Raw genomic sequence first — 20,001 nt, 5'->3', positions numbered from 1 at the left:
GCATGATCAGAGGTCAGGAAAGCAGACCTTACGATGACAGGCTGAGAGCCATGGGGCTCTTTAGCTTGGAAAAACGCAGGCTCAGGGGTGATCTGATGGCCACCTATAAGTTTATCAGGGGTGACCACCAGTATCTGGGGGAACATTTGTTCACCAGAGCGCCCCAAGGGATGATGAGGTCGAACGGTCATAAACTACTGCAAGACTGTTTCAGGCTGGACATAAGGAAGAATTTCTTTACTGTCCGAGCCCCCTAGGTCTGGAACAGCTTGCCATCGGAGGTGGTTCAAGCACCTACATTGAACACCTTCAAAAGCAAATTGGATGCTTATCTTGCTGGGATTGTATGACCCCAGCTGACTTTCTGCCCTTCAGGTGGGGGGCTGGACTCGATGATCTTCCAAGGTCCCTTCCAGCCCTAATGTCTATGAACAGTTTGAAAGTTCAAGAAGGTTGCTAGTAAAATCTAAGTGAGCATCCTAATAAATTGCATTTCTAGTCAAGATCATAGTATTTCATATTTTCATACAAAAATCCCAAAGTTAGCTATTAAGGTGTGCCACCCCTGGTATTAATTTTTGTTTGTATATAGAATTTAGTTTTGCTTTGACTTATGAATGTGCATGCAGAAAAGTGTGTTAACATTTAAATGGTTATACACATTATTGGTCATTTGTATGTGTGGGTTACTGCTTTGCAGTAGCAGTAATTGGACATACATTTCAATATGTGATTGCACTTTTTTTGCATTTTACATACCCAACTGTCAATTTTTATAGTAGCAAAATATTTAGTCAATTATCTTAAGATGCTGTGCCTAATTGGCTTAAATGTGCCCATCAGATTTCTGTTTACAGTGAAGTCATAGCATTTCTAGATGATATCACTTATTTTATTGTCTTAATCACTGTGCTCCAGATGCTTAATGGAGAATTGAAACAGTTGTATACTGCCATTACAAGAGCCAGGGTCAATTTGTGGATCTTCGATGAAAACCGAGATAAACGGGATCCAGCTTTTAAGTATTTCATCAGAAGAGAATTTGTTCAGGTTGTCAAAACAGATGAAAACAAAGGTAAAGCTTTTCTCAAAACATTCTACAAAAAAACCCCTCAGGGCAAGACGAGTCATTCTGTGTTTTACTATAGTTCATTTTAAATGAGGTAACCCTTCCTTCTTTTGTTCCCCACAAATGTCCCTTTTTTTTTTGTTTGCTTGCTTTTAAATAATATGAAAAAAGTGGTTGGCTTTAGGTGTTGCCTCAAATGATGTGCATTAAAAATGAAGTCCTTAGCTGGTTTCACTCAGTTGTTACACCTATAAACTTCTGTTTGATTCCAGTGGCAGTTTTGCTTGTTGTTATTTTTTAAGTCAGACATAGAGAGCATATATGTTATGAAGGAACAGTGAAGTTGCTCTTATCTTTGTAGCAAGTATAGTTTTTAAAGGCTGTCTGAAACCAAACAAATCATCAGCATTAAATGCTAATAAAATGGTGGAAAATCTCATCCACCCCTTGTGCCCGTGCCAGTTGATAGTATCAAATCAGGACAACTTGGTATATGAGAGAAGTATAATGATTACTTTTGAAATACATTAAATACGTCCTCTTATACCACAGCACTAACTCAAAAATTATTCTTCCTTAAGATTTGGCTGACACTTAAGATTTTACCTGCTCTTGACATTTCCATAGATGGAGATGCTACAACCGCTCTAGGTAGCCTGTTCCAGTGCTTGACCACCCTCATAATCAGAAAGTTCTTCCTAATCTCCAGCCTAAATTTAATCTACTGCAGCTCGAGGCCATTGCTCCTAGTCCTGTCCCCTATGGCAACAGAATAATCTCTCTCTATCCTCTTTATAACTGTCCTTCAGGTATTTGAAAATATCCTTCTTCTCTCTTTTCTAGATTTAGATGATAACATGTTTGTTAAAACTTCAACTCCAAAAGAATGGATTGCACAAGGAGAATATTATGCCAAACATCAGTGTTGGAAGGTAAAAACATGTGTTTGTCTCATGAGATGTCAGGTATTTTTCTGTATGGAGATCCTGTTCTCTCTGTAAAATCACTTGGTTCTGTTTACAGTAACAAATATATGAATGAATTAGTACTTGGGATCTTGATCCATGTAGAATTTTATTTCCTTACATGGTCTTCTAAGTCAGACAGTCAAGGTTCTGGAAGCAGAGCGCTTTGGATGATAAGCCTAGAACCTCCTAAGGTCTCTGTGTACAGTAGTTTTTTACTTGTCTGTAAGCCCCCCTTTACACACTACAGGTATTGCGCGATTACCTGGTTAATTGCACAATTACCTTGATTCCAGCTATACAACCAAAGTACTTATCCTGGCATATAAAGCTCCAACCAGCTATAAAGTTAGATCTTGAGATGTGTACTAACTTTATAGCTATTTGCTAGCAAGCTTTAATTTGCATGTCTAGCAGGATCTCCCCTGCGGTTGGGAGCCCTGTCATCTAACATGGCTCCCAGCTGCATGGGTGCACCAGACCTGTGGCTAGGAGTCTCTCAACTGAGGGGGACTTTCAGCCCCAGCAGCTGCTGATTTATGGGTCAGGTGAGGGAGTTCCCAGCCACAGGACCTTGCTTCTTACATGTGTAGGAGCAACCCAGGATTTCCCGCCCCCCCTCCACCAGCAACAATAAAGCGTGATGGGCTCTAATGCATATTCCAACAATTGCACCTGCAGCCATGCACGTGTAGCATGGCAGCAGGTGCAATTGTGTAGATCATGTGTTGGATCCCATTTCACCTTTTAGCTGCATGTGTAGAGGGGGCCTAATTATTTTTCTTTCTAGCAATTGTATCCTGAGACCAAAGGGATTTAATGCAGCAAGAAATTTCTATGCAAAAATGAAATTAATAGTCTTCTATCCTATCCTTTAGTGTGTATGATTTTATTCAAAAGGTCATTTTGGACAAACTCAGTTTTTGAATTCTTTTATACTAGATTGCTGACTAGTATGATCCAAATTTTGACTGCTGGGCCAGTTAATAGGGCTTAGATCAGTGGTTCTCAACCTTTTCTGAGGGGTACGTTGAATCTAAAAAAAAATGTTAAGTATTACTTTTCCCTCCTTTTTTTAAATTTTTCTGCAAAATAGAGCAATTCTTCTGTTGTAAATAACTTGGGCACAACAAGTCCAAGTGTTCTAATACCACAGATTCTTATTTAAAATCTCTGGGTTATCTTGTGAATCATATTTTCACATCCAGTGTTGCTAACATTGCATGGCATTGATGGTACCCTTAAAAGGATTTCAAGGCACCCCAGGGTGCAACAGCACCCTGGTTGAGTGAGAATCACTGGCTTATGTTCTGAATATTTCTGAAACAAGCTGGTATCAAAATTAATTCCTATGACAGATATCAGAATGATGCAATGTCTTTCATGATTTATGTTAGTCTTCTCCTTTTATTAGAGAAACATTTATAGGAAAGCAAGAACTTATGATGATCTGTTCCTGCTGTGCAAGTCAGAAAATGAAACAGAAGTGTCTGCTTCCTAGATCAGTAAAAACCAAGTGTTCTGGAAAGGAACAGATTGCCTTGTATCAAACAGTGATGTCTTTAACCAGTGAGAAATTAGAGTTAAGAGTTAAAGAGCTCTCTGTTTGTTTGGATACAACATTAGGGTCTTAAGATGGAGAATGAGTAAAGCAAATTAAAATATTCAGCGGCTTTCTGGAGTTCCAGCAAAGAGCTGTAAGACTTTTTTTTTTTATTTAAACATGAACTAGAATAAATTAGAAAATGTCTCCAACTCTGCCTCTCCCTCTTGCAGGAAGAACAGAAATTATTTGTTGTTTTAATGTGAACTACATTTTATTTTTAATTTACCATACACTTTTTTCTAATCTTTGGTCCTACATTTAATGCATCTTTTCCACAAATAAATGGCATAAAACAAGAAAAATATTTTTGGCAATAAAATAAGGCTTTTGTAAAGGCAGGACTGGTCTGGTCTGCTTTGCTCTGTAAAGGATGCTGACAAATGGAGTAGTATACTGGTGCAATAAAACGGGTACACTGTTGCAGAGTTGTTGGTGTGATTGTGAAGAGGCTGATAAAACATGTTTTGTCTCTGTCTGAAAATGTGCAATGGTACTGGTGCATGATACAAATAAACAAATATTTTTAGTTCTACAATTTAACTGTGCACTGATCGGTGTTGTTTTCAGCTTGCTGTGATCTAACTAGTGATGCAAGTTCTAAAGAATGTGTATTTGTCTTGTTCTCAGTTATTTTGTGCTCAGCTTAAATGCTTGGAGAACTGGGTTCTAAAAGCTGCAGTGCAGTATATGCCATGTGTGATATGATTTTTGGATATTGGAACTATATTGGTCTAAATGCAGAACATCTGAATCTAGACCAAGGCCCATGAAAGCAAAAAAGAACATGCAAGAATTAACTGATTTCCAGTGATGGAAATTATATGGCTTGTTCCTTTGATATGCAAGCTAACCCTCTCAAGTCTGATGTGATAGAAACGATTGTTTGCTCTGCCAGTCTATCCAGAATTCTGCTTTCACTAATTCTAAGTCAGTTGTCTATATCAGCAGCTCCCAATCTGTGGTACAGTTACCACCAGTGGTATGCAGACAACCTGTCAGTGGTAAGCATTAGCAGACTTATTATAATTACTTTATCTCACCAAAATTTGCTGGTGGTTCTTAAGGTTGTTATTTTAAAGTTGGTGGTACACAATCTGTCAGAGTTTGGGAACCGCTGATCTATATAAAAAATAGCTGAAATTTTGCATGAGGACATACTTCAAAGGCACTTTTGTATATTCATATGTGCTCAAACTCTTTCCTTTCCTTTCCTTCATTTCCCATATTGGTCTTGATGTTTGTCATGGATGGGGTTGTAAAATTAGGAGTAAGTGCTGCTTAAATAGAGGCTTTGTCAAGTAATTTTGTAAATACTTAAGAAATCATGAGCGTGGTGCACTAATGAACGTAACCTGTTATCCGACATCAGGTGGCAGCCAAATGTTACCAAAAGGGAGGAGCAGATGCGAAAGAGAAATTGGCATTGGCTCATGACGCTGTACTTAACGTGCAATCAAAGAAAAGCAGCCCCAAGTAAGTACTGAGATATATAAATTTAAATAAGTAGCAGCTTTTTGTACGTATTCCAAGAAACACTAAGCCTCAGATCCGTTCTGGTTCTAAGATGTCTAAAGAAATGCTGACAACATAACCAGACAAAAAATGCTTGCCTTGCATTAGGATAACAACCCTATTTCACCCAAGGAGATGCACACATTGTGATGAAGGGGAAGCCTTGTTCAATCCCAGAAGGCAGTTCTATTCTGATTGGGGCAGAAAACACTCCCCTTTTGCTGAGCGAGAATTCATGGGTCCATCTCAGAGGAGAGCTGTCTAATAAACTAGTGGATTGAAGTATGATCCAAAACTAAATGAATACTTAGTCTCAGCTTCCATGAAAGAGGAGAAGGATGAAATGAGGGACAGGGCAGAATGAGTGATGGAGAAAGAGGATATAGTATTAGTAAATACCACATTCAAGGTGGAAGCAAACCTCATGAGCTTATTAACACAGGGGTGGACAAACTACAGCCCTTGGACCAGATCCATAACACCAATTGATTATATTCAGCTTGTGGCTGCCCCCATAGGGCTCTGCATGGGGGAAAGCCCTGCCCACTCCTGCCTGGGGCAGCCCCCACCACCTGGCATCGCCCTGGCCTTGGCCATACACAACTTCCCAGCAGCTACCCGGGTATGGCTCGGCTGCTTCTCCTGCCTCTGCTGTGCCACTCTGGGCAGCAGGTAACATGGAGAAGTGGTGGCAGCTGTGGGAGAATGTGCCAGATGCCACATGCCCAGCCAGGCGTCAGGGTGTGGAAGCTGCAGTTGGCTGGCTCCTGCTTCGGTGCATAGGGCTCCAGCTCCAGCTCCAGCTGCCTTCCACCTGCTCTGTCCACCCAGCACGATGAGCAGCTAGCTACCTGTGGGCTGCTGACTGAGGGGATGGCAGCCCTGCCAGGAAGCTGTACACACTGGCTGGGGCTGGGGTGGTGCTGGTGGCCAATGTAGGGTGGGTAGGAGGGCAGCATGGGATGCCCCAGCTGGGAGTGGGCAGGGTTTGGCACCATACAGAGCATTACAGGGGCACCCATGGGCCAGATGGGGGAGTGGCAGAGTGCACCTGCATTGGACCACCCGGGCAAGTTCTGCTGCATGTGTCCCCAGTCCTCTCTCCCTCCATCCCTTCAGTCCTGGCCAGCTCCTAGGACTTTGCGCATAGGTAGCTCTCCCTTACATGCACGCACTTGCTTCCCCCCGCACCCCCCACCCCTCCTCACACAATATACAACAGTAAGACTTTTATTTTGAGCTATTATGCAGTCACTAGATACGCTACTCACAAAACATAAATCGGTCAAAAATATTTTTTTAAATAAAATTAAAACATGCCATAGTAGATGTTTAATTTTTAGTATATGATTTATTTTTTACCTATAATTTGTTACAATGATACCTTCTGAAAGATTTTGTGTGTGGCCCTCAATAGCTCACCAAAACTTAAGTGGCCCATCAACTACCTACCCCTGGCTTAAGTCAGGGGACCAGGTAGTCTCCCTCCTCAGTATCAAGCCAAGTCAGGGGGCTGTACCATCTGACTGAAGAAATGCAAATTAAGTTCTTCTGTAGTTTAAAATAGTTAAAAAAAAGTGGTTCAGGCAGCAGCCCCCTGCTTTACAAAAGGCATTAAGGTTGCTTCAGGTTTGGGCACAGAAGATGTTACTAAAGTAATCCTTGGCTCCCTAGTAGGGCAGTAGAGAGGTATCATTAAGTTGAAATGGACAGTTGGACACTGCTAATCTGAGAAGGTTTCAGAAGTGTTTTCAGTAAAGAAGGGGAAATATTAATGCCATTTGTACATGAAATGCTGTTTTTTGTATTTTGGTCATCTATGTCCAAGAAAGGCGAATTCAACCTGGAATGCATTCAGTAAAGGCCTTCTAAGATCAAGGAAATAGAGCCTATTGTGACAGGAAACTAAAAGAGCGTGGCTTGTTAAGGCTAGCAAAACAAAAACTGAGAAGGAATATATTTGCTCTATATAAATGCACCCAAAGGTAAATGCCTGGGACGGAAAAGAATCATTTAAGCTAAAAGCACAATGTTAGCACAAGAACAAATGTGTATAAACTTGCCATGAACAAATTTAGTCTGGAAATTAGAATAGGGAGTCTAACCCTCAAAGCAGCGAGATTCTAGAACAGCATTTTCCAGTAGGAGGAGTAATGATGAACATCCTAACTAAGCATAAGATGGAGCTTGATATTTCCCACCCCCCGTGAACAAGAATACTTGTTCTAGTTGCTTGCCCTTGCAGGCAGCTGGACTCAGTGACTAAGAGGCCTTTCTCATCCTGTATTCCTGAATTTGACTTGGAACATCATATATGCACAAATAAACTTTTTTTTTTTTTGGACAGGGAAAAACAGATGGAATATATGTCCTTGGCTAAAACCTATTTGGAATGCGGAGAACCAAAATTATCACTGAAATGTCTGACTTACGCCAAAGAATTTCAGCTTTGTTCAGAACTATGTAAAAAATTAGGAAAGGTACTAAATGCTCTTCTTCCTTTTTTTCTTTTAGAGGACTGTCATTCTCTCTTAATTAAATTCTTATACCTGTTTAGACACCTTTAAACATTGTTTACCCATGCAAAACATTTTTCATAAGGTTTCCCCCAGCCCCCCCCATGTTGTGTTGATGGTCATAAATAAAGTACAGTATTTTTTCAGTTGGTTCCAGGAAACATTGTAGATCACAATAGTTGTAAAAGGAGGGAAGTTTAACACCTTACATCTTGATATTGTCTATTGTGTGGGAATGATATTCAGCAGAAGTGGTAGTGGAAGACTTTGTTTTTCTCTGTCTCTCTTTCTGTATAAATGAAAATACTGTGTTTGTTCTGTTGCTGTTTGAATATTTAGGAGATTTCATATTAATAAGAATTTTATGCCATAGATAAAAGAAGCTGCCTATTTCTATAAAAAAAGCCACTGCTATAAAGAGGCGGCCAGATGTTATGAACAAATGCAGGAGTTTGAACTAGCACTTCAGATGTTTTTCCAGGAGGGCCTTTATGAGGAAGCAGGAAATGCAGCAGAAAGGTACGTATGTCCTTTTAAGACAGTGATGCACAGAAAATGCCTACATCAGTTGTTTGACTTCAGTGTAATAAGGCGAGCTCCATGTAGATTTGCCAAAAGTTTATGCTGGTGACACTTTTTACATGAGTAGCATGTTCATTCGATTCATCAGAATTCCTGCCATCACTTCTGATAATGAGAAAATGACAAAGAAGATGGCCCAAAGCTTTAACTGTAATAAAAGGATGTCAGACCTATAGTTTTTCACATAGTGATTTTCTCAACTAAGGTAAACTTCAGCACAGGGTTCAGGGAAATAGTAGCTTTGGGAACCTGCCATTTATTTCATCAGTGTTTGTGGACTTCTGTGAGAGATTTTGATGTTTGAATTGCATAATGTCTAATCCACTAGGCAGAATATCTTAATATGCTTACTATGTGAATGATTTGATAACTTTTTTAAAGCACAGGATAGACATGGAGGTGCTCTCTTGTGCATTATTTCCAAGGATGGCTCCAAATAATATATAATATTCCCTAAAAACCTAATTCACATGCACAAAGTACCCAAATTAAAATTACACAGGCGCAAGCATTAGTTCTGGCATATCCTAATGTTTGAGTGATTTGACTTCACATCCCTAACAATGTATTTTTGATGTTGCTTTTGTTTTATGAACTTCCTAAGCTTTTATTTATTTATTTATTATATATATATATTTTTTTAAAGGAAAAGCCAAATTAAATTCTGTTACGGTATACTATGTTAACATTGCCATTAACTAGTCCACAGGCAAGTTTTGTACCCTTTGGATCCACTGCATGTATCTTTGCCAGTTGACCTGGCATTGTAACAGATACCAATGGCAAATTGTTGTTGCCTTCTGTATGGATCAGCACTTGAGAGGGCTCAGGTGCTTTAGATTCCAGATACTTGCTGGCAGTAGTGGAGTAGCAAGATTTTGAGATTCAGTTCCAAGCTCTGGAGGTACATATGCTCTGGCAGGTACAGACGCTTCTACTTGTTCCCCCCCAAGAGGAACCCAGAATGCCCTGCCCTCTTTGTGGTCTTCCCTGACCCCATTTTTTTTTTTAATTTGCTTCTTTCTTCTCTCCACAGTTGTTGTTTACATTTATCCAGTCCCAGTTTCCACTTTTTAAGTTACTCATCCCCATCTCTTTCAATACTTCTGTATGCAGGTCCCCCCTCCCTATTCTGGCTCCTCATCCAATTTATCCCCCCTCCCCCAGCCTCCAGTTGGCAGGTCCAGCCAGCATTCCCTTTCTCACTGATTACATATCATCTTCTCCAAGCTCCTTATCCAATCTTAGTGTTTCATGTCCCTCCCAAGCTAATTGTCCCAGTGTCTTTGCTTGGACAGTCCCATTTTCCCTTACTGCCTACTGGTTTCTAGTCCTTGTTCCCTTTCTGTCCTACATTTCCAATACTGCTCTCCTTTCCAGCCAGTCCCAGCCATCATCCCCCAGCCATCTCTCCTTCTCATCCTAGTTCACCAATTCTGAGTCACAGTGCTGTGGCACTCTAGAGTGCCTTGAGTTGCTTTTGAGCACTGGAGGGTGCTATCCAATGTTAGTTTTGTTAGGTGTGCAAACATTGTTCACAAGAGAAACCCAGAGATTTCAAATAGGACTTGGTAGTGTCAGGAAACAGTCTGACCAGTTGGCATCTTTCTGAATTCTTTGCCACAGAAGAATTGCTCTATTATTTTTCGTGAGTCAAAAAAAGAATGAAAACTAAGAGCTGGCACTTTCTGAGAAGTGCCTCAAGTCTAGAAATGTTTAGAACAACTGCCCTACTTCATATTTGCCCTCCCACTCCCAGTCACTGCCTCCCACTAGATTTCTTATCAGTTTACTGTCTCCATCCCTCTCGCTTGTCCTCTCTGCATTTCTGGTAGTTTCCTCCTCCAAGGTGCCTGCAATCATCAGGGGCATAAAAGAGATGCTGTCACATCTTTGATTCAGTTAATTAGCACAGTTTATAATCAACTGAAAACAGGATTGCAAAATGGCAAGTCTTTGACATTTGACCAGCATGGCCTGCAGGAATGTAGAACTGCAGCTGCAGGGAAAAACCTATTCAGCAACAGACTGACACGTGCTTATTAATGACAGGGCTTCTGGCGATTGTATCTGCTATAGTCAGAGAAGTTGCTGCTGAGTATATGCAAATGTCTCAGTTTCTGTATCTTGACCAAATTTGCACATATATTTTTAAGGGAGAGACATGCTTCCTCCACAAACGCCTACCCTTCTCTCACGTTTCAGGTCCTCAAAGCACAGCACACTGGGACTTCCCAAATAAAAGGTTCCTAGAGTGTTTGAACTTGGGGAAAACAGCATATTTATTTCCCTTGCCCTCATTCTTGGAAATGACCGATCCATTTTAGCTGAAATATTCAATTAAAGTCAGCTGTTTAAGGATTAGCATTGTTATAATCAGCTGAAAAGAGGATTGGAAAATGGGAAGAAATTCTAGGCAACTGAGTAATGGGTAATGGTACTGGGCAACAGTACCCATCCCTATTGTTAAAAGGCAGGCAAGGTTCTTTGTGTAGATGTGATATCTTTTATTAGACCAACTGAGCAGTTGGAAAAAGGTTCTTGGCAAGCTTTCGGGCGCCGTCACCCTTCTTCAGGCATAGGAAGTCTCTGCTGGTTTGTTTTTTGTTTGGAGTCTCAGAACACCAGAGACTCCCTATGCCTGAAGAAGGGTGACTGCGCCCAAAAGCTTGCCAAGAACTTTGTTCCCAACTACTCAGTTGGTCTAATAAAAGATATGACACCTACTCAAAGAACCTTGCCTGCCTATGTCCTTAGACCAACATAGGCTAGGTTTTTGGTTGTAGCTATCATAATAATACATTTTTCCCATGTGTTCATAGCACATCACAGTAAAATATATGGGGAATCAGACCCTGCCTATAATATTCTTTTTTCAGTTTATTTTTAAAATTTCATGGTAAAATATGTAACAAAAAATGTTGAGAGCATTGGAATAATGGATCTTCATGTTCCATAAACAACATAGTACATTGACAAACTCCAGGAAATATGAGATACGACCTATGACATCTTTTGTAACATGAATAACAAAGTGATTTATTTGAGATCATCACTATATTTGGGAACATTTTTAAATAGATAGAAATAATTTAATTAAAGTACAGGTATTAAAATTACTTCTAACATACCATGCTTTGTTTTTTCTTTAAATCAGCCCTGCAAAATCATCCATGCAAATTTACCATCCCAGGCACAAAATCTACTCCCCCATTTTTACCATGAAAAGATAATGAAAGGCTAAGGGTAATTTACTCACCTGTCAAAAAATATTACTCACCCTCAATGTGTAGGAGGAAAGACTTTTTTTTCTTTTGCAAGGCTAAAGTTTGGCTAAGAAAGAAGTTTTAATAATTTATTGACATCATACAATGGTAATTAACCATTAAGTGAATACCAGAACTAAAGTTTAAAAAAGAAGGAAATGCATGCTTTGTTCTGCCACTCAGGAAGCAACAATGGGTGAAAGAGGGTGTTTACAGATACAGTGCTGTAGCATATATGTAGTTCTTGTACCATAAAGTAGTCTGTTACTGTTGTAGGCTTTTTCCGCTATTTACCAAGTCAGTATAATTTTTCATTACTTTAAAACTAAAAAACTATGTTAAAATGGAAGTAAAGTAGCATGGACCAAGATAAGACGTATAAAAGCTTAAACACCCTTGGCTCTACGTACCAAAGGGTCCGCTGTCTCCTACACTCCCATCATGATCTCTTAAAGTCAGCTGAGAGCAACCTCTTGCAAGTACCATAGATACATTAAGTCTACTTAGTGAAAACATTTGAGAAGTCCATTCTCGGCAGTTTCAGCTCCCCAGCTCTGGAACTCCCTCAGTACAAGATCCACCAGAGCCTGAGCCTGGACATCTTTTAGAAGTGCTGCGAGACCTTCCTATTTGGGCAACAAAGCTAGGCTGAGATGATGTTTAGTGGCCATTTATTTTTTATTTCAATATTGTAGTTTCCCTTCTGAAGTTTTTCTCTTTTCTTACTAAAAGCCACCCTATACCTTTGTTGGGAAGGGTGGCAGATAAATTCCATAAATAAATAAGATTCCCTAATGTTTTGACCTTCTGATCTTGTTTCTCTTCTGAATTTTGTTTCAGACAGGCTTACCTTGTAATAAAGCTATATTTTAGGTCTTTTTAGAATATGATTGTTTTTTCAGATATCAAAGAGACCCCACATTCTTATTGTCAGTTTGAGAAGTATTTTTGGCCTTTTTGAAGGAAGAACATGGTTGAAGTTGCCTTATTTACCTTGTTAATATAACCAGGATCCTTTTCTTTCTTTTTTGTAAATAGTATGTTGTGCTTTACTTTAATCACACCTGGTGATTTTTAGTTTTAATCGCAGCTGTGTTCATTTCAGGTATGAAGAGATACTAAGGACACACCTCTCCATCTCATCAAATGAGTTGTACTTGGCGGCTGCTTCTAAGTACTTGACTGCAAACAAAACCAAAGACATGATGAGAGTCCTCTCCAGGCTTGGCACAGAAGTCCAGCTTGTGTTCTTGAAATCCCACAAATGCTTGGCCCAAGCAGCAGACCTGTTGAAGAGGGAGGGTCGAGAGGAAGAGGCTGCTAATCTGATGAAGCAACATGGGTTTGTGTTGGAAGCAGCCAAGCTCACTACCAAGAAGGAATTTCGGGCATCGTGTCTGCTTATGGCAGCCCGTCTCAGTGTCTTGGGGCATTCAGAATTGGAAAATAGAGAGTCTGTCTTAGAAGAAGCCTTAGAGCTGTGTAAACAAACCAACCAGACATCTGGAATTGCTGAAGCAATCTTTCTCCAGGGAGTGCTAAAGAAAGATTTTACAAGGCTTAAAGATGCTTTCTACAAGTACCACTCTTTGCTTCACTATGCCGGTACGGTGGAAGCTCTCTTTGAATTAACCCACTGTGAAGCAGAAAGCAGATCTATCTTGTGTCTTGCAAAATATGGGTTAGAGGCTCTTCTAGACTTGGTTGAAGCTTTACAGAAAGCAACTACCAATGCTGAGAAAGAAATGGTCAAGTCGTGTTTTGATTATTTTGGGGTCTTGCCAGTAGATGGCGATCTTTGCCAGGTGTCCCAAAATGAAGGCGGACACATTGTGCAGATTTTGTCAGATAATCCCTGTCTGAAAGGGAAAAAAATGAAAGATCACTTTGTGGTAGGCATAGCAGAGGTGAAGTCTGCACTGAAGAAACACTTGTTAAGCAGATTGTGTTTGATTACACACAGCGTTCTTGGACGAAATTACCCTGATATTTGTTTGAAGTTCATTGCCGGCTTGGATTGTGAAGATAAAACATGTGAAGGCTTCCATCGACCTTTCTTGCGTCATGAGGCGAAGTCTATATTTCGGTGTAAAATAGACTTGGCAGTGATAAATGGACTGCTCTTACGAGCCAAGAAGGTTTTTCCAAAAGAACTGCTTCATGAAAGTAAAGGTATTGATGAACTTTTGACTGCCGATAGATATGCATTGTGCAAATCCCTCATAAATATTGTCTTCCCTCAGCATTTCCATCTTAGAGTGGTGTCAGAAAATCCAATGGCATGCAGAGAAATCTTGGGACCTTTGTCCAATGTTTCTAAGTACTTTAAAATGGTGTTGAAGGAATACATCACATTTAAGTTTAAAAATGAAAGTGCTGTAAACAGAAGAGAATCTACCGACTTGTTGCTTAGTGCCATGCAAGTTTTCATCTTGTCCTCCAGCTACCCTGAAGAATTTGAGAAGTTTCTTAGTAGGGAGGAAGAAGATTATAACAAAGAACTAAAGGCTTATGAAAAGGAGAAAAGCAGAGGGAAAAAACCCAAGGGAATACAGGGCAGAGCTGGGATGTTGCAGCCTAACAAAAATGCTGAAAATGCAGAAAACATACACTTGTGTTTCATTCGACTTCTTCAAAACTCACTGGACCAGCTGTATGTTAACAAAAATCCAGAAGAATGTAAATGGTTGTTTTTCCGTTTTATGAATGTCCTGGTCAAGAAATGCATTGATCCTCTGATTCCAAGCATAGGAAATACAGTGATGCTGCTAGAATTCCAGTATATCCTCTGTTGTGCTGTCCTGATGCGCCTTTGCAAGGATGTTAATTTGTGCCTTCCAAAGAGTTACCTTGCTCTCCTTCATTATTGGGAGTTTTTGTTCAGAATTAAAAAAGACCAACACAAAGAGGTCAGAGACACCTTTTCTATTATCCAGGACTACAGACCAAAGGACATAAACAAAGCTGTCAGGCAGTTCAAATTCCATCTCAGTTATGTGGCAGAAGTTTTGTGTGGAGCTCAAAGCAAAGACTTCAATGTCTTTGTGGATGCTTTCGGGGACCCTGATTATGTAATGTCAGGGGAAGCTGAGCGTACTCTGGTGTTGTGCTTAGTGATATTGGTGAATGCTGATCAAGTGCTCAATATTAAATCTAAATCCCTTTTTCACACTCACTTTCTTACAATTAAGGATAAACTGATAAGTATGAAAAGACGGTCTCCTTCCAAAGTGCCTGAAAGATTGGTTAAGATTGTGGAGAAAGTGAGTAATACCTCACAAGTGAGAGAGATAGCAGAAGGCCTTCAGGAGCTGCTGACTGAACGAGATGGCGAGTTCTTGGTCAACTGTCGATGGAGGTGGGACTCGCCGTATTACAAAGGGACTAGTAGTGTACGGGGCATCTTTTACGAGCAGGTAAACCCAGAAAGATTTGTATCCTCCTGGCATCCTGTAGAATACTCTAAAGAGTCAGAAATGGAATTTGAAAGTGATCTCTCTATGGAAGAGCGGGAAGATCCCCTAACAGCCATAGCATGCATAAAGCAGCAGAAGCAACAGCAGAAAGCGTCTGCAGAGCGGAAGTTGTTTAAGGTGTTTTTTTTAGGGTATTGTTATGTAAAATGGAGAAGGAAATCCTGTTCTAAGCCAGAGCTTACTGGAGTGGAAATGGAAGAATTGGTTTCGGGGATCTTTAAAAAAGCAGATATTGACCGAACGCAATGTGACCTTTGTGGAATTAAATTCATCCAGAGTTCTGAAAACTACTTTAGCCAGACAGAAAACTTGGAGATTGAGACCTCTGAGGCTGTGACACCAACAGAAAGTGTTGAGGTGAAAAAGGAGGAGAATGAAGAAAGAAATGCAGCTTTTGTAGCCACTGGGACTTACGAAAGGCATAGCAGCACGGATGAGCACAAAAATAAATATGTAGCCTACAAGGACTATTTCAAGTTTTTCAGAAGCAGTGTGGATCAAAATATATGTTTTGGACGGAGTATAATAGCTGCCATCGAAGAAGACAGTTGGACCAACTTGGCTTGGAAAGAACGTTCCAGCTTGGAAAAAAGAAAGATCCAAGAAATCATTAAAAAGATTTCAGATATGGTAAAAGACATCTATGAGAGAAAAGCCTGGGCTGAGGGTAAGCCTGTTTGTTGTTGTTGTTGTTTTTATTTAATTAATGGGAGCATGATATAAACATTACAGTTCAAGAATGTCATGATTATGCCAACATAATGCCATTACAAAGAACTTACTGAATAAGAAATAGCAAATTATAATAAAACCCAGAAAATCAGAGAGATTGTATTTGATATGATGGCATATCTTTTTATATGATATAGCCTTTCCAGTTTGCTTCTTGCAACAATTATGTATCGTCTGATTAAAAATATAGATAGATGCATCTTCTTTAGTGATCTGGGTTAAGTACATGGTTGAACTTAGTATTTTTGTTAAGTAATAATATCAGCTTGTTTCTCCTTTTCCTTGCACTGATTTTCATTGAAATGCCTGATTTACATTAGTGAAAATGAATAGAGAGCCAGACCCATGCTGTTTCCGTCTGTAGAGAACCTACACTGTTCTCAGGGTTTCTTGAATATTTTGAAGGTTTCATATTGCAATGCAAGAGACACAGAAGTTAAAATTCAGGATGTGGTTAATGAATATTTATTACATTCTATAATTAATGTCTTTTATTAGAAAGGATTTTTTCTGTCATTGGATGCTATAGAGCAGGTTGTTGCTTTGCTGCCATGGCAACTTCTGTTATGTCTAAAGTGTGTGCGTGTCTAGGAAGATCTCTAAGCTTCCATCTACACTGAAATGTGTTAGCATTTCTCCTACTGTTGCTGTAGCACTGATGCAGCTTTACTATTGCCAATAGTAAGGCGGCACATTTTAGTGTCAGAATCGGGCTGCACGTTGAATGAGGATGCCTTTGATTAGTCTGTGTTTTCCCTTCAAATACTACTAGCACTCATACCACTGTTGGGTGGCATCAGGGTGGCCAAGGCCTAGAAGGTCATTTTAACAGTAACCAAACACAGTTCCCTTCAGTCACAAATTTTGGCAGATAAAATATTTTGATATGAATAGTATTTCCTACATGCCTAAAGTACCATCTTTAAACTCTCTGGCAATGGAAAAATAAAATTTGGATTCAGTGAGTGGATGACCTAAGAACAAATAGTGGAGTATTTTTTGTCTTGGGAAGAAAAGAGCATTTTAAATCTGAAGCTAGGGAATAACTATAGATTAACCTGTCAAAATTGGCAGACCAGTTTACCAATTTTTAGCATGATATCTACTTGCTGATGATGACAGATAATGAAATAACATTATTTCCCTTATGCACCATAAAAAAACCGTGCTGTGGACAATTAGAATTTTGCAAATCTGTGAGTAAATATAAAACTGTGATCTCCAGTATACTTTCTAAACTTAAACTTATCCCAGGCATAGCAATGGTTTTCCATTTGCAGAGGCTTTGTGTACAGACAAAAATATATTCATGAAGTCTGTTGCATATGCTCAGGGCTTATTTTATCTCAGCTTATGTGAGGAAAAGTCACTTTTTTTTATTTAGAACTAAGAGTATTAAAATCCTGCTTGTGTGTTTTTTTTTTTTGTTTGTTTTTTTAAACACTTATCCAATAGGACTATGCGAAACTTCAGTTCCTGATTTGATTCAGCCCGATTTTGATGGCTGAATCTCCGAATCTGAATCGAATCAGAGGACCCTTTAATCTCTCTGAAGCAAATTGGAACCCTCCAAATCGATTCGGAAAGATTCAGCAATTCGGACATAAACACAGCTTTAAATGTTTTTTCTACATACCTCTAGGCAGCAGGCGGCTTGTGAATGCTGAGATGTTGGGGTACATGGAGCATCCCACAAAAACACAGGGGGGCTCCCCAGCATGCTGGGCAGCAGCCACAGAAGTGGACCCCTCCTGGGTCTGGGAGGGGCACCCAGGGTTTCCCCGTGGCTGATCGCCAAGCTGTGGGGTGGGGGGGAAGGATGCAGGGGGGCCCCCCTGCATGCTCCCCAGCAGGCCTGGAAGTGGGCTGGAAGTAGTTCCGGTCCACTTCTGGGTTCACCGCTGAGCATGTGGAGGGGCCCCCCCCTCACTCCTGTGGGACACTCCATTCACCCCAACATCACAGCATTCACAAGCCTCACCGGTACCTCAAGGTATGTATACAAAACATTTAAAGCTGTGTCTATGGCCAAATCGCTGATTCTCCAAATCAGCATTGAATCTTCAGATTTGGATTCAGCCGAATCAAATCAGGGACAGTGATCTGAATCAACTAATCAAATCACTGTCCCTGATTCGGGCTGAATCCGAATCGAATAGGGCCCGCTTCGCACCCCCCTATTGTCCAATATTTTAGTGAGCAAATATTCAGTGCAATTTATACATTTAGTCTTTCTAATGGCTAAGAAATATATTGCTATATGTACTGGAAATACAAATGTCCTCCAATTGCTGCAGTTTTGGTTGATAACATTTTAAAAAAATCTTTCCTGCTGCAAAGCTTTATCCAAAACCAGGGAAAGGAATGAGATTTTTCAGTTACAGTTTTGTAAATTTTCATTTTGAGTGCAAAAAATTTGCTAATGGTTCTGAACATGTTTTTACATTTGTTTCCACATCAGTACATTCAAGAAAGGAACCAGTCGTCAACTGGGATGTGTATGTGTGAGCATGGAATCAATTGAGTGATGAGGCTTGGGGTTTTACTCAAGCTGAGAATCTGGTTCCATTTTTTGTTTTAAAGGAATTTGCAATAAATCTATCGTTAATTAATCATGAGATCCTCATCCACTAATAGTGTTTCAATCCAGTGCAATTATTCATATGTTAAATAAGCTATTAATTGATTTTGCTGCAAGGTCTTCATATCTGTTATCTTCACTTCCCTGTGCTGTAGGAATCTATATATTGTAGTTGCTTTATGTGCCTGAACTTTTTTTTTTTTCTTACTGAAACTAAAGTGTTCTAAATGTTTAAGGCTGTAATGGTAATGTCCATTAAGCAAATGGTCTTAGGGCTATGTTGTGTTTGCACCTCTAAAATTTGGGGAAGGGGAAGAAAGTTGATGAGAAAAAAGTGCTGTATTCAGTGGCCCTGATGTTGTGAGGGAGTTTGGGCTCTACCTACAGTGTCTGCAGAAGGGCCAGGCTGAGAGTGCAGGTGTCACCCTGTCCCATTTTATATTGATTAGCAGAGCTGATTTGATGGGGGGAGAAAAGGCCCTGCATCTTCTCCCATGGTGGCAAGCTTCATACTAAGTATTCCCAATGCCCTGAGTAAGCAAGAATTCATCCTATGCATTCCAGTATGCCATGGTCCTAGAATACTTCAAATCTCTGTCTGCATTTGATCAACTGAATAGAAGTCAGTGGGTTAGTGTGTGCTTTTGAAAATTAGGGTTTAAATCCAGATTCACTTTGCATCAGTGCAAATGACCCCAGTAATAGAGGGAAGTAGGTAATAGAGGGAAACTTGGCTATAGCTTTATACTACCATCTAGCTGTCAGATGGATTTTATAATCTTAATGTATTAAAACTATTGTTTCTTTATTTCAGCTGAAGAAATGATGACCAAGCATGTCAGTGAATTGAGCATTTCTCTTGATGAAGCTCATAAATGGCATGAGGAAATAAAGTCATATATGCAGAAGGATGAAGGTACATATTCAGATTAGCATCCTCCCCAGAAGTTGCTGTGTGGCAACATTAATTTGTAAAGAGAGAAATTCATCTTCCAGAGTTCATCAGCCCCCTAGTTTTCATTGTAAAGCCAAAGTGGACAATCCATATTGCATATGTGTACCAGTAGCTTTGGGTCAAGTGGGGTCTTCAGAATGGAAGTAAATATCTGCAGTAAGTGAAGGGAGAAGAGATTATCTTTACCAGACTAGGAACTGTGTATTCCTCAACTTTTTTGTAGCATCAATAAATCTGTAGACTGGAAACTGCATAATCCCAAATTATTAGAAACTATTCACCTAAAAACAGTTCTTAAAAATCTTTTTTTTAAACATCTCTTTTCCCCTGGGGACACAAAAGAGGGAAGAAAATTCTACATAAAGGAATTTGTTAATTTTTTAGTTTCATTTGCCTGTGCATGCAACGTGCAGTAACACACATATAGTAATCCGTCAGAACATTGTTTTTAGCACAAGCTTTATTGTAAACGTGTCGCTATTGCTACTGGCTTCATTGAGAGTGTTTTAATCATAAATTTAAACCTGTGCTTACCTTGTTGGAGCTGTAATCATTTTACTGAGAAAGGAAGCAACGAATGACATGTTTTCTTGAAAATCACATTTTTTCTCCTCTAAAGCTTTGTTTAGACCAGAGGTTTTAACCCAGTAATGCAACTTGTTATGCTCTGACAGTAACAAGAAAGATATAGTTTAAAAACAGTGTGGGTGAAAACATAACAACCATAGTTTCATAGTTAAC

At 39.7% G+C, this 20,001-nt stretch overlaps 1 protein-coding gene across 2 annotated transcripts in view; it reads left to right on the top strand.

Moving 5' to 3' along the window:
* The window catches only part of TRANK1 (tetratricopeptide repeat and ankyrin repeat containing 1), a 78,903-nt gene that overhangs the window by 51,883 nt on the left and 7,019 nt on the right, over positions 1 to 20,001 (top strand). For both annotated transcript variants that reach the window (XM_019508985.1, XM_019508984.1), the window contains 7 exons: positions 919 to 1,075; positions 1,913 to 2,001; positions 5,010 to 5,113; positions 7,500 to 7,632; positions 8,042 to 8,187; positions 12,622 to 15,659; positions 19,120 to 19,221. In XM_019508985.1, coding sequence (XP_019364530.1) covers positions 919 to 1,075; positions 1,913 to 2,001; positions 5,010 to 5,113; positions 7,500 to 7,632; positions 8,042 to 8,187; positions 12,622 to 15,659; positions 19,120 to 19,221 — 3,769 coding nt within the window. The remainder of the gene's footprint in view (positions 1 to 918; positions 1,076 to 1,912; positions 2,002 to 5,009; positions 5,114 to 7,499; positions 7,633 to 8,041; positions 8,188 to 12,621; positions 15,660 to 19,119; positions 19,222 to 20,001) is intronic.

Source organism: Gavialis gangeticus, unplaced genomic scaffold (assembly GCF_001723915.1).
Source record: "Gavialis gangeticus isolate Ggan-Ray unplaced genomic scaffold, GavGan_comp1, whole genome shotgun sequence".
Lineage (NCBI taxonomy): Eukaryota > Metazoa > Chordata > Crocodylia > Gavialidae > Gavialis > Gavialis gangeticus.
This window is presented reverse-complemented; position numbering and strand designations above follow the sequence as displayed.